Consider the following 24,884-nt stretch of genomic DNA (forward strand, 5'->3'; position numbering starts at 1 on the left):
TGGGGCCGTGGGGCCGTCCCTCCCGCGGCACGGGTGCGGGGGCGCTGGCGGGCCTGGCGGCTGGGTGCGCCAGCGCGGAACCGCGCCGCGGAGATGTCCTCGACGCCCGGGCTGCCCACCCCGGGGACCTCGCTGGTCCTGCGGGTGTCGTTCGTGGACGTGCGCCCTGAGGTGATCCCCGTGCAGCTCTGGGGGCTGGTGGGCGAGCGGCGGGAGGAGTACTTGCGCCTGAACCGGGAGATTCAGGAAGCGGCGGCCACGCGCCTCCCGTGGGCGCCGGGCAGCGCCACGGCCTCTCCGGGCGAGCTGTGCCTGGTGCAGGTGGGGCTCGTATGGCACCGCTGCCGCGTGGTCAGCCAGCAGGCGCAGGAGAGCCGCGTCTTCCTGCTCGACGAGGGCCGCACCGTCACGGCGGACGCGGGCTCCCTGGCGCCGGGGCGCAGCGAGTTCTTCCACCTGCCCTCCGAGGTGCTGGGCTGCGTGCTGGCCGGCCTGGTGCCGGCGGGCGGCGGCGGCGCGGGCGGGGGCGAGCCCCAGCACTGGCCGCCCGGCGCCGTGGACTTCCTCAGCAGCCTGCAGGGCGGGCAGGTGCACGGGCGCGTGCTGGACGTGCTGCTGCTCCATCGCCTGGTCCTTCTGGAGGTGCCCGGGCTGTCGCAGCAGATGCAGGAGCTCAGCCTGGCGCGGCAGGTGCCCGACAGCCTCTTCCGCTCGCTGCTCAAGCGCTACGTGACGGCTGCCGCTGCCGGCCTAGGCTCGGGGGCCCGGGTCCTCCCGCGAGTCCCTCCGAAGCAGGAGCACCCTGGCCTGGACTATTTCTACCCGCAGCTGCAGCTGGGCGTGACAGAGCCGGTGGTGGTGACCCAGGTGTGCCACCCCCACCGCATTCACTGCCAGCTCCGGAGCCTCTCGCAGGAGATCCACCGCCTGTCCGAGAGCATGGCCCAGATATACTGGGGTTCCACGGGGACGGGGGATGAGAACTCTACCAGTGCCACCCGGGAGGAGAGGGAGGAGAGCCCAGACAAGCCTGGCTCTCCGTGTGCCTCCTGTGGGTTGGACGGACATTGGTACAGAGCGCTCTTGCTGGAGACGTTTCGGCCCCAGTGCTGTGCCCAGGTGCTCCACGTAGACTATGGAAGGAAGGAGTTAGTGAGCTGCAGCAGTCTCCGCTACTTGCTGCCCGAGTATTTTCGAATGCCCGTGGTGACCTACCCCTGTGCCTTGTATGGGCTCTGGGACGGTGGGAGAGGCTGGTCCCGGTCACAGGTGGGTGACCTGAAGACACTGATACTGGGCCAGGCGGTGAATGCCAAGATTGAATTTTACTGTTCCTTTGAGCACGTGTATTATGTCACTCTGTATGGAGAAGATGGGACCAACCTGAACTGTGTATTCGGGCTACAGTCCTGTTGCCTGGCCGACCAATTCCTGCAGAGCCAGGGAAGGGAGGAGGAGGAGGAGGAAGGGGAAGAAGAGGAGGAAGAGGAGAAGGGACAAGCCACAGCTCTTCAGTCTCAGTCTCCTGCTGAAGAAGCGGATGAAGAGATTCCACTCCCGGCCTTAAGATCTACCAGGTTGAAGATAAACGCCTTCTATGATGCCCAGGTAGAGTTTGTTAAAAATCCGTCCGAGTTTTGGATTAGGTTGAGGAAGCACAACGGCACCTTCAGCAAGCTGATGAGGAGGATGTGCAGGTTCTATTCCTCAGCCAGTAAGCTGGAGGGGGTGGTGTTGAAACCCAAACCCGATGACCTTTGCTGCGTCAAATGGAAAGAGAACGGCTATTATCGGGCCATGGTCACCAGATTAGATGACAAGAGTGTGGCCGTATTCCTAGTTGACCGGGGCAGTTTGGAAAATGTGGATTGGTACGACGTGAGGATGCTGCTTCCTCAGTTTAGACGACTGCCAGTGTTGGCTCTGAGGTGCACGCTGGCCGATATTTGGCCTTTGGGGAAAAGCTGGAGCCAGGAGGCAGTTTCCTTTTTCAAAAAGACTGTGCTCCACAAAGAATTGGTTATCCATGTCCTTGATAAGCAGGATAAGCAATATGTTATTGAGATTCTTGATGAATCAAGAACAGGGGAAGAGAACATTAGTAAGGTAATGGCTCAAGCCGGATATGCAAAGTATCAGGAATTTGAAACACAGGAGAACATTCCCGTAAGTGCCCATTCTCCAGGGCGTGTTTCAAACCATTTTACTGCCAAGAATAACAAAATCTCTCCTGCCAAGAGGGGAGACGTAGAACAGAAGGCCCAGAGAGACAACACAACTAGCTCTGTTGCAGAAATTTTGACTGATCCACCAGTCGCTGCAGATACCCCAGCTGGACTAGTGGTGCAGGAAAAAGAAAAAAGAGTATCTGTTTATTCTCCTCTAGTGCAGAACTTCCTGGAAATTACGCCAGACTCTTCTTGTAAAGGAGAGGTGAGAGTCGGAAGTACAGTAGGAGTCAAAGTGTCTTCTGTTGAAAACCCTGGCTACTTCTGGTGCCAGCTGACCAGGAACATTCAAGACTTTAAAACTTTGATGTGTGATATCCAGGACTACTGCGAGAATACAGCTGCTCCTTACCAGGGGACCACCCCCGCTTGTCTGGCAAAACGCACGGTAAATGGAAAATGGTCCAGAGCTGTGATCCGCGGGGCACAATCTTCACAGCGCGTCAGAGTAATGTTTGTAGATTATGGAGACGAAGATGTGGTAGCTGTGAAGAATATTTGCTCAATTAGTGAAGAGTTTCTCAAGGTTAAGGCTCAGGCTTTTCGGTGCAGTCTTTATAATTTAATTCAACCAACGGGTCAAAATCCTTTTGCTTGGAATGAAAAGGCAATCCAAGCTTTTAGGGAATTTGTAGACAACGCATGGGAAGACAATCTCGAGTTGAAATGCACAGTATTTGCTTTGGCTTCAGCACATGACGAAGAGCCGTTTAACATAGTGGATTTGCTAACACCGTTTCAGAGTGCCTGCCACTTTTTGGTAGAAAAGAGACTCGCAAGGCCAGTGAAACTTCAGAAGCCCCTGGAGTCCTCCGTTCAGCTACATTCTTACTACTATTCGACACACGAGATGAAAATTGGAAGTGAAGAATTGGTGTATATAACGCATGTGGATGACCCTTGGACATTTTATTGCCAACTGGGAAGAAACGCAAATATTTTAGAACAGTTGTCCTGTAATATTACACAATTGAGTAAAGTTTTGCCAAATTTAAAAACATCCCCCTTGACCCCTGGAACCTTGTGCCTTGCCAGGTACACTGATGGAAACTGGTATAGGGGGATGACAATAGGAAAAGAACCAAAGAAAGTCTTTTTTGTTGATTTTGGAAACATACATGTGGTAACCAGCGATGATCTGCTTCCGCTACCTAAGGATGCGTATGATGTCTTACTTCTGCCCATGCAAGCTGTTAAGTGTTCATTGTCTGACATACCCGCTCACATACCAGACGAAATTACAACATGGTTCCAGGAGACTGTTTTAGATAAGTCATTGAAGGCTTTGGTGGTGGCAAAAGATCCAGATGGGAGACTGATTATAGAACTCTATGACGACAGTATCCAAATCAACGCTAATATCAATGAGAAGTTAGGGTTACTTGGCTACAAGGGTGGGACAAGAAAAAAAGAAGAAAGCAAAGATCTCCTCACCGCGACAGAAACTCTTGAAGTAAAGAAGGAAAATCTCAAGTTGTCACCTACAGAGTATTCAAGTAGATCAGTAGAGAACTCTGCATTATGTAGCATGGAGATCTTGGGAGAACCACACAAATCTAAGACCAGCCCAGCATGTAGGGAACCCAAGCTTTTACGAAGTTTGACCAAGACAAACTTCGTCACTCAGTATCAGGACTCCGTGGGAAATAAAGATAATCAAATGTGTCCCTTCACAGCCGAGAAGAAAGAAGAAAGTTTTGCTGAGTCGCCTTTGAAAGCCACAAGACTAGAAGCTACCCTTTCAGAGAGAAACATAGGAGATTCGTGTAACAAAGATTTGCCTCTAAAATTTTCTGAGCTCCCTCAGAAGATTATAATGCCTGGCTTTAAAACAGTGGTGTATGTTTCCCACATAAATGACCTTTCAGACTTTTATGTTCAACTAACAGATGACGAAGCTGAAATCACTAGTCTTTCAGAGAGATTAAACGATGTTAGGACCAGGCCAGAATTTTATTCAGGTCCACCTTTGCAGAGAGGAGATGTAACATGTGCCATTTTTCCAGAAGACAGTTTGTGGTATCGGGCTGTGGTCAGGGAACAACAACCCAATGACCTTCTGTGTGTACAGTTTATAGATTATGGCAATGTTTCTGTGGTCCATACTAACAAGATAGGTAAGCTGGACCTTCTTAACGCACTGGTACCAGCCCTGTGCATTCACTGCTCCTTGAGAGGACTTTGGGCTCCTGAGATTTTAAACTGTAAGGCAGTGACGCGTTACTTTTCCCGAAGGACAGACGAGGTTCAAATAAGATGTGAATTTGTTCAGTTCCAAGACAGATGGGAAGTTATTCTTGCTGATGAACATGGGATCATAGCAGAAGACATGATTAGCAGATATGCTTTCAGTGAAAAATCTCAAGTAGGACTTTCTGACCAAATCACTAAAGGTGCCTGTTCAAAGTCTGTCCACAAAACAGACATTGGCACTTCACTGTTTCTTAACTGGTACAACCCAAATATGAAGATGATAAGAGCATACGCCACGGTGATAGATGGACCTGAATATTTTTGGTGTCAGTTTGCTGATACCGAGAAACTTCAGTTTTTAGAAGCAGAAGTACAAACCGCTGGAGAACAAGTAACGGCTTGGAGGAGTTGTGTCCCATGCCCTCATATCGGAGATCCTTGCATAGTGAGATATAGAGAAGATGGGCATTATTACAGGGCACTTATCGCCAATATTTGCGATGATTATCTGGTATCTGTCAGGCTTGTGGACTTTGGAAACGTCGAAGACTGCGTGGACCCCAAAGCACTCTGGAATATCCCTTCTGAACTCTTGGTGGTTCCCATGCAAGCCTTTCCATGTTGCCTCTCAGGATTTAATATTTCAGAAGGTGCGTGCCCTCAAGAGGGAAATGACTATTTTTATGAAATAGTAACAGAAGATGTGTTGGAGATAACAATATTAGAAATCAAAAGGGATGTTTGTAATATCCCTTTAGCAATCGTTGACTTGAAAAGCAAAGGCGAAAGTATTAACCAGAAGATGAAGAAATATTCTAAGATTGGCATCAGTAACAGTGATCTGCCCTATGAAAAACATGACCCGGAGATAAAGGGAGCTCTGGGGTCCCTCAGTCCTGAGGTTGGATTTAAGAAACCAAGTAGTAAAGCTGGACAAGAGAAAGCCCTATATGTCGAGTCACAGACAGATAAGCTCTCTGAAAGAACTGAAAAAGATTTAAACATCACTGAAGCCAAACCAACTAAGTTCTATGACCCTGACACTGACAACCTTTTTGAAGCTTTCGAAAACCCATGCAAAGATAAAATTGGCGTCGAGGTACTGGAAGGTAAAAGAGAGTGCCGTCTGGTCGACGAAGCAAAGTTTGATGATAAACACCTCATGACAGGATTTAACACGTTACTACCACTGCAGGCTAGTGAAACAAAGGAGATATTAGAACTGAACTCACTTGAGGTACCACTTTCTCCTGATGATGAATCAAAAGAGTTCCTGGAGCTGGAGTCCATTGAGTTACAGCATTCTCTAGTCGGGGATGAAGAAAAAGAGCCAGGCCGGGTGCCTCCACTTGTGCCCCTCCCCCAAGGCTGTGACACAGAAGCCACCCTGCATCCGTTTACAGTGCAGCTTCCCCTCAACTGTGAATCTGAGAAACAGCCGGAACTAGAATTACCCACAGCCCAGCTGTGTTTAGATGACAAAATAAACCCTTTGTCTCTACCAGTTGGTCAGAGAGCCCAAGACCCCATGTGCGCTGAGGACACAAGGAAGTCAAGCTGTATGGAATGTTTTGACGACCAGCCTAGGTTACCCTTGCACCTACACGGAAGGAATTGCGATCCCAACAGGCAAATTGAAATGAACATATATAAAGAAGAATTTACAGAGTACAAAAGCAGAGATGCCATTTCACCACTGACTTTGTTCTCCGAAGAAGAATCCAGAGACGGAAGGAAGCGCAATAATGCTTTACAAGATCATGTCTCAGGTATGTAATTTCTTCTACTTTTACTTAACTTAGTGTTTTTCAAAAAATACCTACTTGTCTTCAAGACAATAATTCTTATTTACTTTTTGCCTTGTTTTCTTCTTAATTAATTTTTTGGGGAAAAGATTAAAACCTGAAAAGAGAATCAGATTTGGATTTCATGACGAGCATTTTAAGTGTGGGGAGATGAAGTTGCGAAATCAATGTAGAACCATACCTTGTAGGCTGGATGAAATGCTGCTAAATTATTAATTTTGTGTTTAAGAATAAAATGCTTAGAATCAGTGTTTCCAAAAAGTAATCAGGTTTCAAATGTAAGCAAATAATCTTTAAAATCAAAAGTTCCGTTTTTTGGTAAGTCTTAAAAAAACATGTTGTTCCTTTGCTAAGCACTACTGTAGGCGTGAATTGACGATAGGGATCATTTTTGCAGAGTTTTCAAATTTAACCATTTTGTTTCATGCATACACCTTGTCATTTATTTCGAAACCCCTAAACAAACACTAGATTTGGGGAGCTTATAGTAACCAAGCAAGAGACCGGCCATGAGTAAATATTGGAGAAAATTTATTATGAACTTTTTAAGTAAGCTACATGTATTGCCGTTTTCTTTCTACTTAATAAGATTTAAAAGTTACATGAAATGGGGGCCCCTGGGTGGCTCAGTTGGCTGAGCATCCAACTCTTGATTTGGGCTCAGGTCGTGATCCCAGAGTCGTGGGACTGAGCCCCACGTCTGGCTCCGCGCTGAGCATGGAGTGTGTTTAAGATTCTCACACTCTAAATTAAACAAGCAAACAAACAAACAAACAAAACAAAGTTACACGAAATGCCTAACTTTTAGGGTTTGGGAAATAATCAATGTTAGACTTCTTATATGTCAATTTTTACTTATTATCATTATTATTATTATTATTTTTATCTGAGAGAGAGAATGTGTCCTGGGGGGTGGGGGGAGGGTGGGCAGAGGTGGGGAGAGAGAGAGAATCTTAGATGGTCTCCATGCTCAGCACAGAGCTCGATCCCAAGACCCTGGGATCATGAGCTGAGCCGAAATCAAGGGTCGGACGCTGAACCGACCGAGCCAGGTGCCCCATATGTCAATTTTTAGATTATTAAATTTGAGCCATCGTACAAAATAGAGAAAACAGTAGTCTAGGGAGAATGAAAATCTCCCATATCACCATAAGCCTGCCACTATTAAAACTGCAGTGCACTTCTTTCCTTTTGTCTTTCACCCTGTGTCTATTTACATACAGTTTAAAGAACTAAATAGAAATCACATTATTGGGGCGCCTGGGTGGCTTGGTCGGTTAAGCATCTGACTTTGGCTCAGGTCATGATCTCAGCGCTTGTGAGTTCGAGCCCCGCGTCGGGCTCTGTGCTGACAGCTCAGAGCCTGGAACCTGTTTCGGATTCTGTGTGTCTCTCTCTCTGCCCCTCCCCTGTTCACGCTCTGTCTCTCTCTGTCTCAAAAATAAATAAACGTTAAAAAAAAAATCATATTATCATAGTGTCAAATCCTGCATTTTAATCCCTTAAACATGTTTTCCAAATATTTTAACTCTCTAGGATTCCATTCAGTGGCTGTACTACAATTCATTTAAATATTACCCTAGGTTTTTAGTCCCCCTTGCCACATTTTATTAATAATAAGTAATAGCTCTGTGATAAGAATGTCTACCAATTTGTAATATGCTGCTTCAGAAACAGCTGTTGTAACCATAGACCACATCGCATGTGGCAACAATAACCAGCTGCCAACAGTAAGTTTCGAAGTCAGGAATCAGATTCATATATTTTTTTTTAATGTTTTACTTATTTTTGAGAAAGAGAGAGAGACAGAGCATAAGCGAGGGAGGGGCAGAGAGAGAGAGGGACACAGAATCCAGAGCAGGCTCCAGGCTCTGAGCTGTTGGCACAGAGCCCGACGCGGGGCTCGAACTCACAAGCGCTGAGATCATGACCTGAGCCGAAGTTGGACGCCCAACCAACTGAGCCACCCAGGCGCCCCCAGATTCATATTCTTAAAAGACGCATCACATCATGCTGGTATTTTTTGAAGAAAGCGATAAGGAATTTTATTGGGAAAGGGCCCTGGAAGAATTTAAAATAAAATCCAGGAAAAGATACAGACTGAGACCATCCATGATCTTGATTATATAGGAATAGTCAATGCAGATAAGAAAATGCTTTGCTTGTGTATTTAACATCAAGGGATTAAGAGGTACACACTGAGTCTTTATTCAATTTGGCAGCTCAAGCAGAGAAGACCTACACTCTGGAAGGATTTGCTGTTGGATCCAAGTGTGTTGTGTGGTCAAGTCTAAGAAACACATGGTCTAAATGTGAGATTCTGGAAATAGGTGAAGAAGGCACAAGGGTAAGTGAAATGGAAGCACTTTATCTCAAAAGATACTGACTGTTGAGGAAATTTTAGCCAACTTTACCACACTAGAAAATGCACTTGAACAGACGTTTACCTGATCATTCCCCTTAAAAATTTGGTGCAGTGCAGAACTCATCTCAAAGGTCAGATGTAAGCATCCTGGCAAGAAATCATCCCCGACTCTTGTATCTCCCTTGCCTCTGAAATCCTATCAGTCACCAAATCCTATCAGTCACACTTTCCACTTCTTATCACTTAGTTAAAACTTGTTACACCTACTGTCACTGCCTTGGTGTGAAGTCCCTTATTTTACAAGTGGATTACTCTATTAACCTATTTTGGTTTACTTCTTCTAGTGTTCCTTCAGCTGAGTCTCTACACTACCAGTGTGACACTTGTCAGATGCAAATCTGACGGCAGGATTCCTGTGTGTAAAACTTCTTGGGGACGTCCAGTTGATTGAGTTTCTCCTGTGGTCCCAAAAAACCACCTGTGTCAGAATCACCTGGTGGGTTTCTTAAGCTGTAGATTCCTGCACCTTGCCCTGGCTGGCTACTACAGAATTTCTGGGGGTAGGACCAGGAATGAGCATTCTCTTACCATTAAAATTTGAGAGCCACTGGTCTAGGATAGAAAAGCCAAGCCATGCTCACTAACATGGCATGGTCCTCTAGGGGACCTGAGGTCTTCTAGGGCTGAGTGTCCATATTCTTCTCCAGTCTTAGGTTCACTCCTTTGTGTTTTGTAACTTATATTGGATGGGCACCAAATTGCTTGCTTTCTCTTATATATATCATTCCCCAGGGCTTCTTCAATATATTTCATAATGCAGATCCAGTCACTTGTATTCTATCCCCCTCCCACACTGGCTCATTTTCACTTTTATTTTTATTTTGTTATTATTTTATTTTTAGATAGGCCTTATTTTTGGAAGAGTTTTAGGTTACAGAAAAATCATGAAGATAGTACAAAGACACCTAATTTCCACTATTGTTTTTTTTGTTGTTTTTTTTAAATTTTACATCCAAATTAGCATCTAGTGCAACAATGATTTCAGGAGTAGATTCCTTAGTGCCCCTTAGCCATTTAGCCCATCCCCCCTCCCACACCCCTCCCGTAACCCTCAGCTGGTTCTCCGTATTTATGAGTCTCTTCTGTTTTGTCCCCCTCCCTGTTTTTACCTTATTTTTGTTTCCCTTCCCTTATGTTCCTCTGTTTTGTCTCTTAGAGTCCTCATATGAGTGAAGTCATATGATTTTTGTCTTTCTCTGACTGACTAATTTCACTTAGCATCATACCCTCCAGTTCCATCCACGTAGTTGCAATATTTTTATTTTTTTGAGAGAGGAGAGAGTGTGAGCAGGAGAGAGGGACAGAGGGAGAGAGAGAATGAATCTTAAACAGGCTCTGTGCTCAGCGAGGAGCCCAATGCAGGGCTTAATCCCATGATCCTGGAATCATGGCCTGAGCTGAAATCAAGAACCAGACTCTCGCCAACTGATCCACCTGAGTGCCCCGATTTTCACTTATTTTTGGAAGATTTTCATTGCGTCTTCATTTTCGTTTTGCATTGCCTCTTCCAGGGAGCATTCACTAGCATTATTTCTAAATCTCTCCATCTCTTCACCCTCCCCACACACCAAAAACTTTATACCTATATTATATTCCCGTTTCTCCTGCTACAGAGGTCTGTACTTACTACGATGTAATGGTCTGCTTAGAGATCTGTTTCTCCACAAAATGTTGAGCTTCTTAAGATCTCATTTTTAGCTACCTTTGATATCTAGGCATACTCAATATGTTTTTTGACCAGAAGTTCCATAGAGTTAAAAGCGTAAAGTTGAAGTTTAATAAAATTATTTTCATTGCCTTTTGAGGTATTTCAGTTGAAGAAGGATTGCCATGGTCCATAAATCAGTTACAGTTTTTGGAAACTACCAAGTTTTATTAAATACCTTTTTTCTCTTGTAGGTTCTGAACCTTTCAAATGGTATGGAGGAGATAGTGAACCCTGAGAATGTCTGGAATGGCATACCCAAATTAGATAAGAGTCCATCTGAGGTATGGATATAAATACTAATTAATGAGAGCATTGTGTTTCATTTTGAAAGGTAGTTTAAACTATTTCCAAAGCCCTTGTGTTTGGGAATAATCAAGAAAAAAGAATACTAATACTGGAATTAATGACAATGAAAAGGAGCAATAACAAAATCAGTGATTCTGGACTTTATGCCAAGCATCCCTTTGGGCAAACTGGTTATTAATGTTTTACACCTTGATTTGGGGAAGAGGGGGATTTTAAAAATGAAAATTGTTTGGTGTCTGAGATCTTTATAAAATACATCTGATGTAGAAAATCTGGAAAAATGGCAAATTTGAAACAAAGTATCTATCACCTGTAATACATCCATCTAAGACAAAGAGCTTGATCGGTTTCATTTTATTTCATAATTTTTCTGTTTATATGGAATGTACGTATGTCATCGAAATATTTTGTGCATAATTGATTTCATTCTGCATAGTTTTATATTTTGTGTTCTGTGTTCTATATTTTATATTTTGTGTTCAATTTCCCACGCCATTATAATATCTGGGCATTTGAGTTTATTCTGTTTGACATTTGTTGACGTTTTTACTTTAAAATATGTATCTAATAGTTCCAATATCTGGTCGCCTCAGGGCTTGCCATCTACTGATCACCTTGAAATATGATTAGCTTTTCCTAGTTCTTTGTATGTTGAGTAATTTTGGATTATGTCCCAAATGTTTTGAACATTATGTTGCAAGACTTTGGATCCTATTAAAATCTTCTAGAAAATATTGAAGTCTTTATTTTAGCAGGTGGTCAACCCAGTTGGGTTCATACCACAAGTTCTGTCTCTCCTTCTTTGCTTGTGGGTTCCAATGTCAGTTTAGTTTTCAGAGACTTTGCTTTGGTGTTTGCATCCGCCCAGAGCACAAGCCTCCCAGGGACTTAGGTAGCAGTTTATATAGTAGATCGGCTGTTAAAGATTGCTATCTTTAGTTGGTTCTCTTCTGCATATGCATAGTTGAGGGTTGACCTTGGGATTTATATCAGTTCATTTATAGTATCAGGGATTCATATTTTTCAATTCCTTTTCTCTCTGAGATTTCCTCCACACTTGCTGGCCTCAAGGATCTTCTTTATTATTATTATTATTATTATTATTATTATTAATGTTTATTCATTTTTGAGAGACACAGAGTGTGAATGGGAGAGGGGCAGAGAGAGAGGGAGACACAGAATCTGAAGCAGGCTCCAGGCTCTGAGCTGTCAACACAGAGCCCGACGCAGGGCTCGAACTCAAGAACTGTGAGATCATGACCTGAGCTAAAGTTGAGTGCTTAACTGACTGAGCCACCCAGGTGTCCCTCAAGGATCTTCTTTAATCCAGCTCCTAGGGGCTCTTTTTCTTGCTCCTCTAGACAGAGAGTATGTTTCTCTCAAGGTTTCCTTCTTTGCTGTCATGCAGTTCTGTTTGACTGAGCCTGCCTTTGGAGTGAAGCAGAGAGAGAAACAAGAAAAATCAATCCCCACCCCCCATTTCCAGATAACAAACAGCCCTTTTCCCGTTCCACTGGTCAGAGTCTTCTCTCAGACTTTCAGTTGGGGCTGCTCTCATGACAGGGTCAGAAGGTAAAAAAGAAAAATAGTGAAGAGATTTCCCATTCATTCGTCACTTTCTAGCATTCAGGGGGCCTCTTTTCCCAATCTGCTGGCTAGAAATAGGGATCTCCCTCAGAGTTTTGCCATCCACACAGGCTGGGCAGCTCTGATTTGGTCCAGGCTCAAGTCAAAACTAAGAGACAAAGAAGGAAAAAAATAAGGAAAGGAAAGGAGAGGAGAGGAGAGGAATGAAGAGGAGAGGAGAGAAGAAGGAGGGGAGGTGAGAGAGGAGGAAGAAGGAAGGAAGGAAGGAAGGAAGGGAGGGAGGGAGGGAGGGAGGGAGGGAGGAAGGAAGGAAGGAAGAAAGGAAGGAAGGAAGGAAGGAAGGAAGGAAGGAAGGAAAGAAACATCTGTGAATCCACCCCTGTTATGAGTCATTATTCAGGTTTTTACTTCAGTCCTCAATCTGCCTGTTCCTATTTACTTTTCAGAGCCCACGGTTACTTTTTGTATACTTTCCAGAATTTTTAGTTGTAGCAAGTATAAGAGAGGCAGGCTATAGTCAACTTACTCCATCTTGGCCACAGCCAGAAGGCCATAGTTGCATAATCTTATATGACACAAATGGTCAGTCATTTGTTAAACCATTTCTTGTAGTGGTGCACATTTAAGTCATTTGAAATTTTTCCACTATGAAAAACCACTGAACATCTTTCTTCGCCTTCTTATATTAATTTCATGTTTTTGTTTACTTGTCAAAAATAACAGCTTACTTCACTTAGGTTGCATAAGTATTTACTAAAGTTTTTCTTTTACATTCTGATCTTTTCCGTTCATTACTTTTCAAGAATCCACAGCCAAATGCATAGATGTACACATATGGGATTCTATTTGGATAAACTACCCTATGCCTGCCAAATAGAGAACTATGTAAGGCAACTCAGAGTGTTCATAAGATAGTGTAGACACAACTGGCTTTTACATCAGTTAGCAAATATAGAAGCTACTTATGGATAAGGCTTTACTTTTTAAAATTTGGTTATTAATTTTATTTATTAAATGATCCTTTCCTCAAATTTGAAGGAACTCTTAGATATGTGTCTACAAATAAGCTGGTTTTCCTTTACAAGTGGATATTGTGAGGTATTAAATTATGCATGACTTTTTTGGTCAAGTCACTGTGATCTGATTGCATTTTTTAAGGATTTTTTTTGTATGTGAGAGATTTCATTTTATTGTAAGAATATGTCTCATGAATCAATTTCTGTATAGACTTCATGCATACACACAATGCTATTATTTGTTGAAAGGAATATAGGAGAAATATCCCTCTTCAGTAAGTCTTTAGTAAAGGATCTGTGGCTCACCGTGGATAATGTGTTTGCATAGGAGCCCTTTGAGAAAGGTATCAGACACCAAAGTTGTGGGAGATTGGGAGCTGAAAATTGGAAAAGGCCACTTTACTCCCGGTATGGGACACTCCAGTAGAGATGTTCCAGAGAAATGAGTATTGGAAGGATAGAAAATGTTCTTGGGTGATTCTTCACTACAAAATCAGATTGCCACACTTTCAAGAGGCTTCGTTTTTCATTGTTTACCATTTTTTCCTGGCTTTTCTACGGTCCCTTTCTGATTTTAATCATTTTGTGTCTGTAACAAAGAATTGGTGGTAATGCAAAGGTTCCTTTTGTTAGGCTGTATTCCAAACAGTGGGGAAAGATCTCTACTTCATGTCATTAGATTGCACTACAATCGAAGGTGATTTGTGTTTTTAAAAGAAAATAGCTTTTATCAACAGATTGCCAAGCCTTAAAGGTACCATTATTCTGAATCCTCAAACAAAAATGGTTTATCAATTTCCTTGGATGTTAGTAGTAGAAAATTTTTAGCTAAAAATGTTAAATGTGCATCTGGGAATAAATAACGAAGAAGAGGATTTCTTGAAATATCATAGAAAATTTGTTTGTGGGTTGAATTAATCTTGAAAGTTAAATTGTGAATATGATAAATTTATATTTTAAAGGATTTTAAAGAATTTTCTCAGCGTTGACTAGCTCATACATTCAAGTGACCTTCATATATTAAATGATCTCTCAGAATTTCTTTCTGGGTTTTTAGTTTATCTCGTGATAAGATTCAATTTGTTGGAAGTTACTGGTTATTGCATGATCTTGTTCATAAGTAGCACATGGTCCTTAGAACTGAGGTACATTCAGAGTGAAATCCGCTCTTTGTGGCTTTCCCATTATTTGAAAAACACATACTAGTGAAAGAGAACAAAGGACTGTTCAGTTATCAGCTTTACTAACATCATTCTAGAAAAATATAAAATATGCCAGTTATATATTTTAGAGAAACTTTGATAATAGGTAGAGTGTGAGAACCAAAATGCTAAAAGACAAAAAACGTTTCTGTAGGAATAATTCTCCATAGAATAATTCTCACCATTTTGAAAGGACATTAAATTTGTTGTGGTAGCACTTGTGTAGATAATTTTCTTGTTTTTCTTTCTCAACTTGAGGTTTCTCTCTCCTCTCTCTCTCTCTCTTTTTTTCCAGAAAAGGGGTCTGGAGGTGATATAAATTTAACTGTGGATCTATAGACGTGGCCAATCTGTCCGAAACTGCTCTTAAACATGTGGCATCTTGCCCAGACCGGCAGAGTATTTGAGCAAGTCGAGAGCATATGATCACAAGAAGTTGTCATTTTTGAAAACTCTGATATGCACTGAAAACAAAATAGATCTCAGGGCCACTACGAAATGTATTTACAGTGGTTTTGCCATACATATGGATCTGGGATCTTTCTTCTCCCTTTAAATATGTTATGTTTCTAATCAGTTAGGTGGATTTATTTTGCTAAACAATATGCTAACACATTACTCAAATTTAAAAAAACAAAAAACAAAAAAAAACAACCCACCCCTATTTCTGTTTCTTTTGAATATAGTGTTTAAATTAAAATAGAAAATGCTAGGTTTATGGCAAGTATATTATATGATACTACTTACAGGGATGGCTTTGTTAGCAATAACTCCTTCAGATTTTTGTTTTGTTTCTGAGCTTTGTCTTGTCAGTCTAGTTAACATTTGATTAATATTCTGTTTGATTTTGGAAGTATTCTAATATGACACAACATTTGAATAAAGTTTCTCCTTAAAGGTGTGGTAGTCTCATTTTATTAAAAAAGAGGGGCGCTGGGGTGGCTCAGTCAGTTAAGATTGCGATTCTTAGTCTTGGCTCAGGTCATGATCTCACAGTTCCTGAGATCAAGCCCCACATTGGGCTCTATGCTGATTGTGCAGAGTCTGCTTGGGATTCTCTCTTTCCCTCTCTCTGTCCCTCTCCGACTTGTTCTCTTTCCCTCCCTCCCTCCATCCCTCCCTCTCTCTCAAAATAAATAAATAAATAAATAGACTTAAAAAAAAATAAAAAGGAGGGGTGCCTGGGCAGCTCAGTCGGTTAAGCGTCCGACTCCAGCTCAGGTCATAATCTCACGGCTCATGAGTTCAAGCCCTGCATCAAGCTCTGTGCTGACAGATCAGAGCCTGGAGCCTGCTCTGGATTCTGTGACTCCCTCTCTCTCTCTGCCCCTCCCCTGCTCATGCTCTGTCTCTCAAAAAATAAATAAATGTTAAAAAAAATTTTTTAAAGTTAAAAAGGAAATATGGGACACAGCAAAGGCAGTCATAAGAGGGAAGTATATAGCAATCCAGGCCTTCCTAAAGAAGGAAGAAATGTCTCAAACATATAATCTAACCTTACACCTAAAGGAGCTGGAAAAAGAACTGCAAATAAAATCCAAAACCAGCAGAAGAAGGAAAATAATAAAGATTAGAGCAGAAATCAATGATAAAAAAAAAAAAAAAAAAAAAAACCAGAACAGATCAACGAAACTAGGGGCTGTTTCTTTGAAAGAATTAACAAAATTGACAAGCCCCTAGCCAGACTTATCAAAAAGAAAAATGAAAGGACCTAAATACATAAAATCATGAATGAAAGAGGAGAGATCACAACCAACACTGCAGAAATACAAACAATAATAAGAGAATATTATGAGCAATTATATGCCAACAAATTGGGCAATCCGGAAGAAATGGATAAATTCCTAGAAACATGTAAACTACCAAAACTGAAACAGGAAGAAACAGAAGATTTGAATAGACCCACAATCAGTAAAAATATGTTGAGTCCGTAATCAAAAATCTCCCAACAAACAAAGAGTCCAGGGCTGGATGACTTCCCAGGGGAATTCTACCAAACATTTAAGGAAGAGTTAATACCTATTCTTTTGAAACTGTTCCAAAAAATAGAAATGGAAGGAAAACTTCCAAACTCATTCTATTAGCCCAGTATTACCTTGATTCCAAAACCAGACAGAGACCCCACTAAAAAAGAATTACAGACCAGAGACCCCACTAAAAAAGAATTATAGACCAGAGACCCCACTAAAAAAGAATTACAGACCAATTTCCTTGATGAACATGGATGCAAAAATTCTCAACAAGGTACTAGGAAAATGAATCCCATAATACATTAAAAGAATTATTCACCACAATCAACTGGGATTTATTCCCGGGCTGCAGGGGTGGTTCAATATCCACAAATCAATCAATGTGATACATCACATTAATAAAAGAAAAGATAAGAACCTCTCAATAGATGCTGAAAAAGCATTTAACAAAATACAACATCCTTTCTTTATAAAAACCCTCAAGAAAGTAGGGATACAAGGAACATACCTCAACATCATAAAGACCATATACAAAAGACCCACAGCTAATATCTATCATCCTTGATGGGGAAAAATGAGAGCTTTCCCCCTAAGGTCAGGAATGTCCTAACGACAGGGATGTCCACTCTCACCACTGTTGTTCAACATAGTATTGGAAGTCCTAGCCTCCGCGATCAGACAACAAAATGAAATAAAAGGCATCCAAATTGACAAGGAAAAAGTCAAGCTTTCACTCTTCACAGACAACATGATACTCTGTGGAAAACCTGAAAGAATCCACCAAAAAACTGCTGGAACTGGCCCATGAATTCAGCAAAGTTTCAGGATATAAAATCAACATACAGAAATGTTGCATTTATATAAACCAATAATGAAGCAGCAGAAAGAGAAATCAAGGAATCTATCCCATTTATGATTACACCAAAGCCCGTAAGATACCTAGGAATAAACCTAACCAAAGAAGTAAAAGACCTGTGCGCTGAAACTATAGAATGCTTATGGAAGAAGCTGAAGAAGACACAAAGAGATGGAAAAACATTCCATACTCATGGATAGGAAGACCAAATATTGTTAAAATAGCAATGCTAACCAAAGCAATCCACACATGCAGTGCAATCCTTATCCAAACAATACTACCATTCTTCACAGAACTAGTACAAACAATTCTAAAATTTGTATGGTACCAGAAAAGACCCCAAATAGCCAAAGTCATGTTGAAAATGAAAACCAGAGCTGGAGGCATCATAGTCCCAGACTTAAAGCTGTATTACCAAGCTATAATCATCAAGACAGTATGGTACTGGCACAAAATCAGACATATAGATCGTTGGAACAGAACACAAAACCTGGAAACAGACCCACAAATATATGGCAAACTAATCTTTACAAAGAATGAAAGAGTATCCCATGGAAAAAAAGACAGTCTCTTCAGCAAATGGTGTTGGGAAAACTGGACGGCAACATGCAGAAGAATGAACGTAGACCAGTTGCTTACACCATACACAAATAAACTCAAAATGGATGAAAGACCTAAATGTAAGACAAGAAACCATCAAAATCCTACAGGAGAAAACACGCAACCTCTTTGACCTTGGCCACAGCAACTTCTTACTAGGTATGTCTCCAGAGGCAAGGGGAATTTGGGGGACCTCATCAAGAAAAAAAGCTTCTGCACAGTGAAGGAAACAATCAGCAAAACTAAAAGCAACCGATGGAATGGGAGAAGATATTTGCAAATGACATCAGATAAAGGGTTAGTATCCAAAATCTATAAAGAACTTATCAAACTCAACAGTCAAAACCCAAATAATCCAGTGAAGAAATGGGCAGAAGACATGAACAGACACTTTTCCAATGAAGACATCCGGATGGATAACAGACACATGAAAAGATGCTCAACATCACTCATCATCAGGGAAACAGAGACCAAAACCACAATGAGATACAGTTGTGAGGACACTTGTCAGAATGGCAAAAATTAACAACTCAGGAAACAATAGATGTTGGCAGGGATGCAGAGAAAGGGGAACCCTTTTGTACTGAGAATGAACACTGGTGCATCCATTCTGGAAAACAGTATGGAGGTTCCTCACAAAAATTAAAAATATAACTACTCTATGACCTAGCAGTTGCACTATAAGGATTTTATCTAAAGGACACAAAAATGCTGATTCAAAGGGGCACATGTACCCCAGTGTTTATAGCAGTGCTATCAACGATAGCCAAATTATGGAAAGAGCCCAAATGTCCATTGACTGATAAATGGATAAAGAAGACGTGTATATACAATGGAATATTACACGGCACTGAAAAAGAATGAAATCTTGCCATTTGCAACAACGTGGATAGAACTAGAGTGTCTAATGCTAAGCGAAGTAAGTCAGAGACAGATAAATATATTTCACTCATATGTGGAATTTAAGAAACAAAACAGATGAACATGAACATATGGGAGGAAAAAATTAAGATAAAAACAGAGAGGGAGGCAACAATAAGAGACTCTTTTTTTAAAAGCGTATTTATTTTTTGAAAGGGAGGGAGGGAGGAAGGGAGACAGAGAAAGAGCAGGGAAGGGGCAGAGAGAAAGGGAGAGAGAGAGAATCCCAAACAGGCTCCACGCTGTCAGCACAGAGCCTGAGGCGGGTTCAAACTCACAAACTGTGAGATCATGACCTGAGCCAAAATCAAGAGTTGGATGCTTAACTGACCAAGCCACCCAGGTGCCCCAAGAGGCTCTTAAATACTGAGAACAAACTGGGGTTGCTGGAAGGGTGGGTGGGGGATTTATGGATGATAGGCATTAAGGAGTGCACTTGTTGGGACTGGCAATAGGTATTATACATAAGTGATGAATCACTAAATTCTACTCCTGAAACTAATACTACACTATATGCTAACTAACTTGAATTTAAATTAAAAAAAGAGAAGAAAAGAAAAATTCCCTGTAAACTCACATTAGCATTGTTCATGTAAAAAACCTGAAATGGGGCCCCTGGGTGGCTCGGTTGGTTAAGTGTCCAACTCTTGTTTTCTGCTCAGGTCATGATTTCATGGTCTGTGAGTTTGAGCCCCGTGTCAGGCCCTCTCTCTGCCCCTCCCCTACTTGTTCTCTCACTCTCTCAAAATAAATAAACTTAAAAAAAATTAAAAAATCGGAAATAAATGGTGATGAGAGTCTAAAACAAATAGGAAATACGATTGTGGAATATCTGTGGTTCTGGATTATCTGTAGTAATGGAACCACAGTTCTAAAAATGGGGGAAATAGTAAAGTCAGTATTAGCTCTTATGTGTCAGTGACTCCGCTGGTACTTTAAGTGCATTTTCTCCTTCAATTCTGATCTCCGAGGGGCGTATTAATATTATCCATGTTTTATAGGTGAGAAAATTGAGTATTTATTTTTGAGAGAGAGGCAGAATGCAAGCGGGGGAGGGGCACCGAGAGGGGGACACAGAATCCGAAGCAGCTCCAGGCTCCGAACTGTCCGCACAGAGCTCCACACGGGGCTCGGACTCACAAACCACGAGATCATGGCCTGAGCTGAAGTCAGACACTTAAGGGACTGAGCCACGCAGGCGCCACAGGAAATTGCAGGTTTTTGGAGAAGTTAAATAACCTCTCTAGGTCAAAGAGCTGGAGAGTCTCAGAAACCTGATCAAACCCAGACCGATCTAACTTCAAAGCCCATGCTTTGAAAACATGGTTTTGTGTAGGTGGTGAGACAGGTCCTAGCTTTAGGACCTCAGCTATATGCTGCTGATTAGATATGTGACCTGGGCAGGTTATACAATCTCTCTGAGGCTTCATCTTCCTCATTTGTCAGATGGGGTTAATAAAACCTTTCTCGAAGTGTTTTTAAGATTAGAAATAGTATTCTTTTCCCTTTAAGATACTCAGTGCGCGCACTAGGTCATTATTGTATTTGTAACCTTTAACTCATTGGATCTTTCTCCTGTCAGCACCTGCATGTACCACCCACAAAGATGCTACCGAATGGGCCATCACCACAATTGGAAGGACCACCCATTTCTAAAATGAGTAGGGAGGTTTGCTCCGTGAGCGGGGAAAAGATCCCTGCCTCCGAGACATTACCAGACCCTGAAGCCTGATGGGGTAATGGTGAGAACTAAGGACATTAAAAGCTGGGTGTAATTTCAATAAGTAGAAAGGAGAGGGTTTTGCGTTGAACAGAGCTGAGGGAGAAAGCGTGTTACCTGTTCCTGGGATGAGAATAGACAAGTTTGGTTCACTCCTGTAGGAGATACAGTTGTGGGGTACTGGCAGAAAAGGTCAGAGGAGATGCATTAGGGCCAGATGATAGAGAGGCTTCAGTGTCCTGCTAAAGAGTTTAACTCTTAAAAATTTTAGAAATCGGAAATGGCTATAGCATGGGAGAAATTAAATTTCTCAAAAAGAGCGATTTTGCACCCTACAACATTAGGATAGCCCGAAGTGCCAAATCAAAACACACCGTTGCTTATTAACTGAGCAAAATAAGTAGGGATGGAATAGTTACAGTTAACCTGGTTTGCTTATGAAGTCCCGGTTGTCCTGTTCACACAGACTTAAACAAGCTTAATTGTGAAGAATTCATAGGAGTCAGACCATAAGCCAAAATATACTTAACTATGAGTGGCATAAATTTTTATATTCATCGGGAAACAAACTATTTCCCATGACGCCCGACGTATAAGCGTGTGAAGTTTTAAGCCAGCTTTTTACCTCCATTTACAGCTATACCTGAGAGATATGTGGGTTCGGCTCCAGATCGCCACAAACACCACAATGAAGCACGTCAAATAACTTTTTTGGTTTCCCAGTGTGTATACAAGTTATGTTTACACTAGAGTGTAGTCTATTAAATGTGCAATAGCATGTCTAAACAAAGCAACGTACATACCTTAATTTAAAAATACTTGATTGCTATAAAAATGCTAACCATCATCTGAGCTTTCAGTGAGTCATAATCTGTTTGCTGGTGGACAGTCCTGACTCCATGCTGATGGCTGCTGACTGATCAGGAGGCTGCTGATGGCTCGGGTGGCTGTGGCACCCAAAATGGGGGCGCCTGGGTGACTCAGTCAGTTGAGCACCTGACTTCAGCTCAGGTCATGATCTCACGGTTCGTGAATTCAAGCCCCGCATCAGGCTCCGCACAGACAGCACAGAGCCCACTTCAGATCTTCTGTCCCCCTCTCTCTCTGCCTCTCTAAAAAATAAACAAACACTTAAAGCGTCTTTTAAAAAGACAATGAAGGGGGCGCCTGGGTGGCTCAGTCGGTTAAGCGGCCGACTTCGGCTCAGGTCGCGATCTCACGGTCCGTGAGTTCAAGCCCTGCGAAGGGCTCTGTGCTGATGGCTCAGAGCCTGGAGCCTGCTTCCGATTCTGTGTCTCCCTCTCTCTCTGCCCCTCCCCCGTTCATGCTCTGTCTCTCTCTGTCTCAAAAATAAATAAACGTTAAAAAAAAAAATTAAAAAAAAAAAGACAATGAAGTTTGCCGCATTGACTTCCTTCCATGAACAATTTCTCCGTAGCACGTGATGCCGTGTGGTAGCATTTTACCCCCAGTAGAACTTCTTTCAAAATCGGAGTTCATCCCTTTACACCCTGCTGCTGCTCTGTCAACTAAGTGCACCTTGTATTCTAAATCCTATGTTGTCATTTCAACAGTCTTCCCGGCATCTTCACCAGGAGTAGATTCCATCTCAAGAAACCACTTTCTGTGCTCATCCGTAAGAGGCAACCCCTCATCCGTTCAAATTTGATCATGAGCTTGCAGCAATTCGGGCACATCTTCAGGCTCCCCGTCTGATTCTAGTTCTCTTGCTATTTCCACCACAGCTGCACGCACTTCTTTCCTCCACGGAAGTCTTGAACCTTCAACGTGTAAAAAATTCAGTATCTGCCCTGTGCAATAAAGCAAGGTATGCCTGTGTTGTGCTATTCCACTTCTACCACTGCATACACAATTTAAAACATAAATAAAACCAATTGGAAAAACAAACCAATTAAAAGCAATTCTGTTTCCTTTGTTATCCTTCACAGCCTTCGGCTGCATAACTAATATGTTATAACTGGAATCCCTGGCCCGGGTCTCGTGCACCTTTCTTGAGTAGGTGGAATCCATCAGAGATAAAGCATTAAGTAAATGCAAACAAATTATAAACTCTCTTTAATCCATTTTAATCTGCTGCCTTTGCCTTGTCTCCAATATTCTTATCCTTGGCCACTCCCCTAATTTAGTTTTCCTATTGAAATTGTACAGTATCCCTAATCCTGTGGTAAATCAGTGCTTTTATCATCTGTGTGATCTGATTTTTCTCACCATGACCAAAAGTCAAAGGGGAGTGCTTCCAAAGTCTACCTAGAATACCAAATTGCCAAAACTCAATTCTACTCATAATAGAAAAGAGAGGCAAAAAAAAAAAAAAAAATCTGTATTTATTGTATTTGGGGGGAGTTATGTCATTGCAACATGTTTTCATTAGCATTGTGCCTGTTTTGATATACTTGTCCACTAAAGGAATGTAAAAATAGTTATTAATTTTGGCACTGAAAAAGTATCATTTTAGTAAAATAAAAATTTAGGCTGGTATGATTGTTATACATAGCAGTCGTTCTTTACATTTAAGGAAAAAAATTCCAGTACAAGCTTCAATCACTGTTATGATATAGTCTACATTTTACAATAGAGTTATTTGAGAAAAAACAAACAAACAAACATTAAAATCACACACATACACACAATTTTAGACAGCTTTTTAAAAAGTGCTCTTGATCTAAATTCTATTTCTCTCTTCCTGTAGAGTTTTGTAGAGTGACATGTTGGTTGGTTGTGTCAATGTTGGTCCCTGGAATAAGATTATCATCTTCTCCTTCAATTAAAGAATCCCACTGATCAAAATCTTTCTGCAGTCCTGGAAGAGAAAAATGTTAACAAGAATATGAAGCTTTGGAGAGTATGAGACAGCTCAGTGCCTCTAGGTGGCAGGACAGCCTCACAAATTACACCACAAACGGCCACCAAGTCTGCACAGAAAGACGATTCCCTTTAACAAGCTAGACTTCCAGGGCGCCTGGGTGGCTCAGTCCCTTAAGTGTCTGGCTTCAGCTCAGGTCACGGTCCCACGGTTTGTGGGTTTGAGCCCCACGTTGAGCTCTGTGCCGACAGCTCAGAGCCTGGAGCCTGCTTCAGATTCTCTCTCTTTCTCTCTCTCTGCCCCTCCCCTGCTCATGCTCTGCCTCAAAGATAAATTAACAGGTAGACTTCCTATCTGTGATATGTAGCATGAGAAGCAGCAAAACTCAATCTCTCAAGTTTCTTTCTTCAAACTGATTTACTGTTCTGGGACATTGTAAACCAACTGGAGACAGTTAAAATGGGACTCACACTGCAATAAAACAGTTTTGTCTTAAGAAGCACCTGGTTTGTGTCATGAAACACTCTTAGTTTCTTACCTAAATGCTTTTGTAAGAATGCTAATGAAGCTTTGTTGCTAAGATCAATTGCTACATTTGAATCGATATCTCCTTTTAAAGTGAACATGTATCCAATTATTTTGCCAGTTGCAAAAGTGAAATCCACAAAATTCTGATGCACTGAACCCCTGAAAGAGAAATGAGAGGTTTATAAATCACATTGTTTGACAAAATTATTTTGGTACTTAGGGTGCAGGAAGGATACTGGTCTAGGTAGCCTATTGAGTGAAAACTAAGGAAACAAAACTTGTAGATTTGATCTCTGTAGATGTGTTTGTGGGTCACAGGCTGTGCATCTTAGTATCTATACATCTTCCCCTCTAGATAAACAAAGATTCCTGAGTTCCTTGGCATCTTGGTTTTAGAAGAAATGATTCCAGCTTTTTGGTGGGCTAGAGTAGTCCCAATTTGAGCTGACAAAATGTGTTACGTGTTGCAGGGACTGTATACTCAGAGCCAGAAGCCTTTACCAACACTGTTTAACTTCGTATCTATGTGATGCCATTCAAAACACACTGCACCTAAACTTTGGATTAAATATTTGGTGGGGGGAACCTCTTTTCCTTGTATTATTTAAGCTGTAAACACCTTACAGATATCATTTACACTGCTCTTTAAATCTACCTAACATCAAGTAAATGGCCATTTTTGGTGATCGCTTTCCACTGCCTCTAAGACATTTGACACTTTCTTGCCGTTTTTTTTTCCCTTTTGTTTCTTTGATCTCCTTTCTCTTGTTTGTACCTTCCCTTCTTCCCCTAACAACTCTGTTCTCTTCACATACATATAGACATTCCTCGATATTCTGCTCTCAGACCACTTCTTCCCCTACTTGGTGGTCTTATCTACCCCAAGGTTTCAGGTGTAAGACACAAATTCTGTCCTGCCCGGTTTGTGGCCAGACACCTCTACTCTGGTTTCCCCGTCCCAAGCTAAGAAATTCCGAGATGAAAACGTATGTCTC

General features: G+C 41.8%; 2 protein-coding genes across 8 annotated transcripts in view; one reads left to right on the forward strand and one right to left on the reverse strand.

Annotated features, from left to right (window-relative positions):
• The window catches only part of TDRD6 (tudor domain containing 6), a 30,318-nt gene continuing 5,434 nt past the window's right edge, over positions 1-24,884 (forward strand). For 2 of the 4 annotated variants that reach the window (XR_007462728.1, XM_049653754.1), the window contains exons 1-3: positions 1-6,190; positions 8,449-8,573; positions 10,551-10,640. Coding sequence is in view for 3 of the 4 variants with exons in the window: in XM_049653754.1 (XP_049509711.1) it covers positions 94-6,190; positions 8,449-8,573; positions 10,551-10,640 (6,312 nt within the window). In the remaining variant the exon portion in view is untranslated. Of the gene's footprint in view, positions 6,191-8,448; positions 8,574-10,550; positions 10,641-14,765; positions 17,826-22,111; positions 22,429-24,884 lie in introns of those variants that run through there. The other 2 variants (XM_049653755.1, XM_049653756.1) reach the window with 2 other exon arrangements.
• The window catches only part of PLA2G7 (phospholipase A2 group VII), a 38,991-nt gene continuing 37,206 nt past the window's right edge, over positions 23,100-24,884 (reverse strand). For all 4 annotated transcript variants that reach the window (XM_049653758.1, XM_049653759.1, XM_049653757.1 and 1 more), the window contains exons 11-12: positions 23,900-24,048; positions 23,100-23,358 (exon numbers count right to left, since the gene is read on the reverse strand). In XM_049653758.1, coding sequence (XP_049509715.1) covers positions 23,228-23,358; positions 23,900-24,048 — 280 coding nt within the window. In that variant the 3' untranslated portion in view covers positions 23,100-23,227. The remainder of the gene's footprint in view (positions 23,359-23,899; positions 24,049-24,884) is intronic.

Source organism: Panthera uncia (genome assembly GCF_023721935.1).
Source record: "Panthera uncia isolate 11264 chromosome B2 unlocalized genomic scaffold, Puncia_PCG_1.0 HiC_scaffold_24, whole genome shotgun sequence".
Classification (NCBI taxonomy): domain Eukaryota; kingdom Metazoa; phylum Chordata; class Mammalia; order Carnivora; family Felidae; genus Panthera; species Panthera uncia.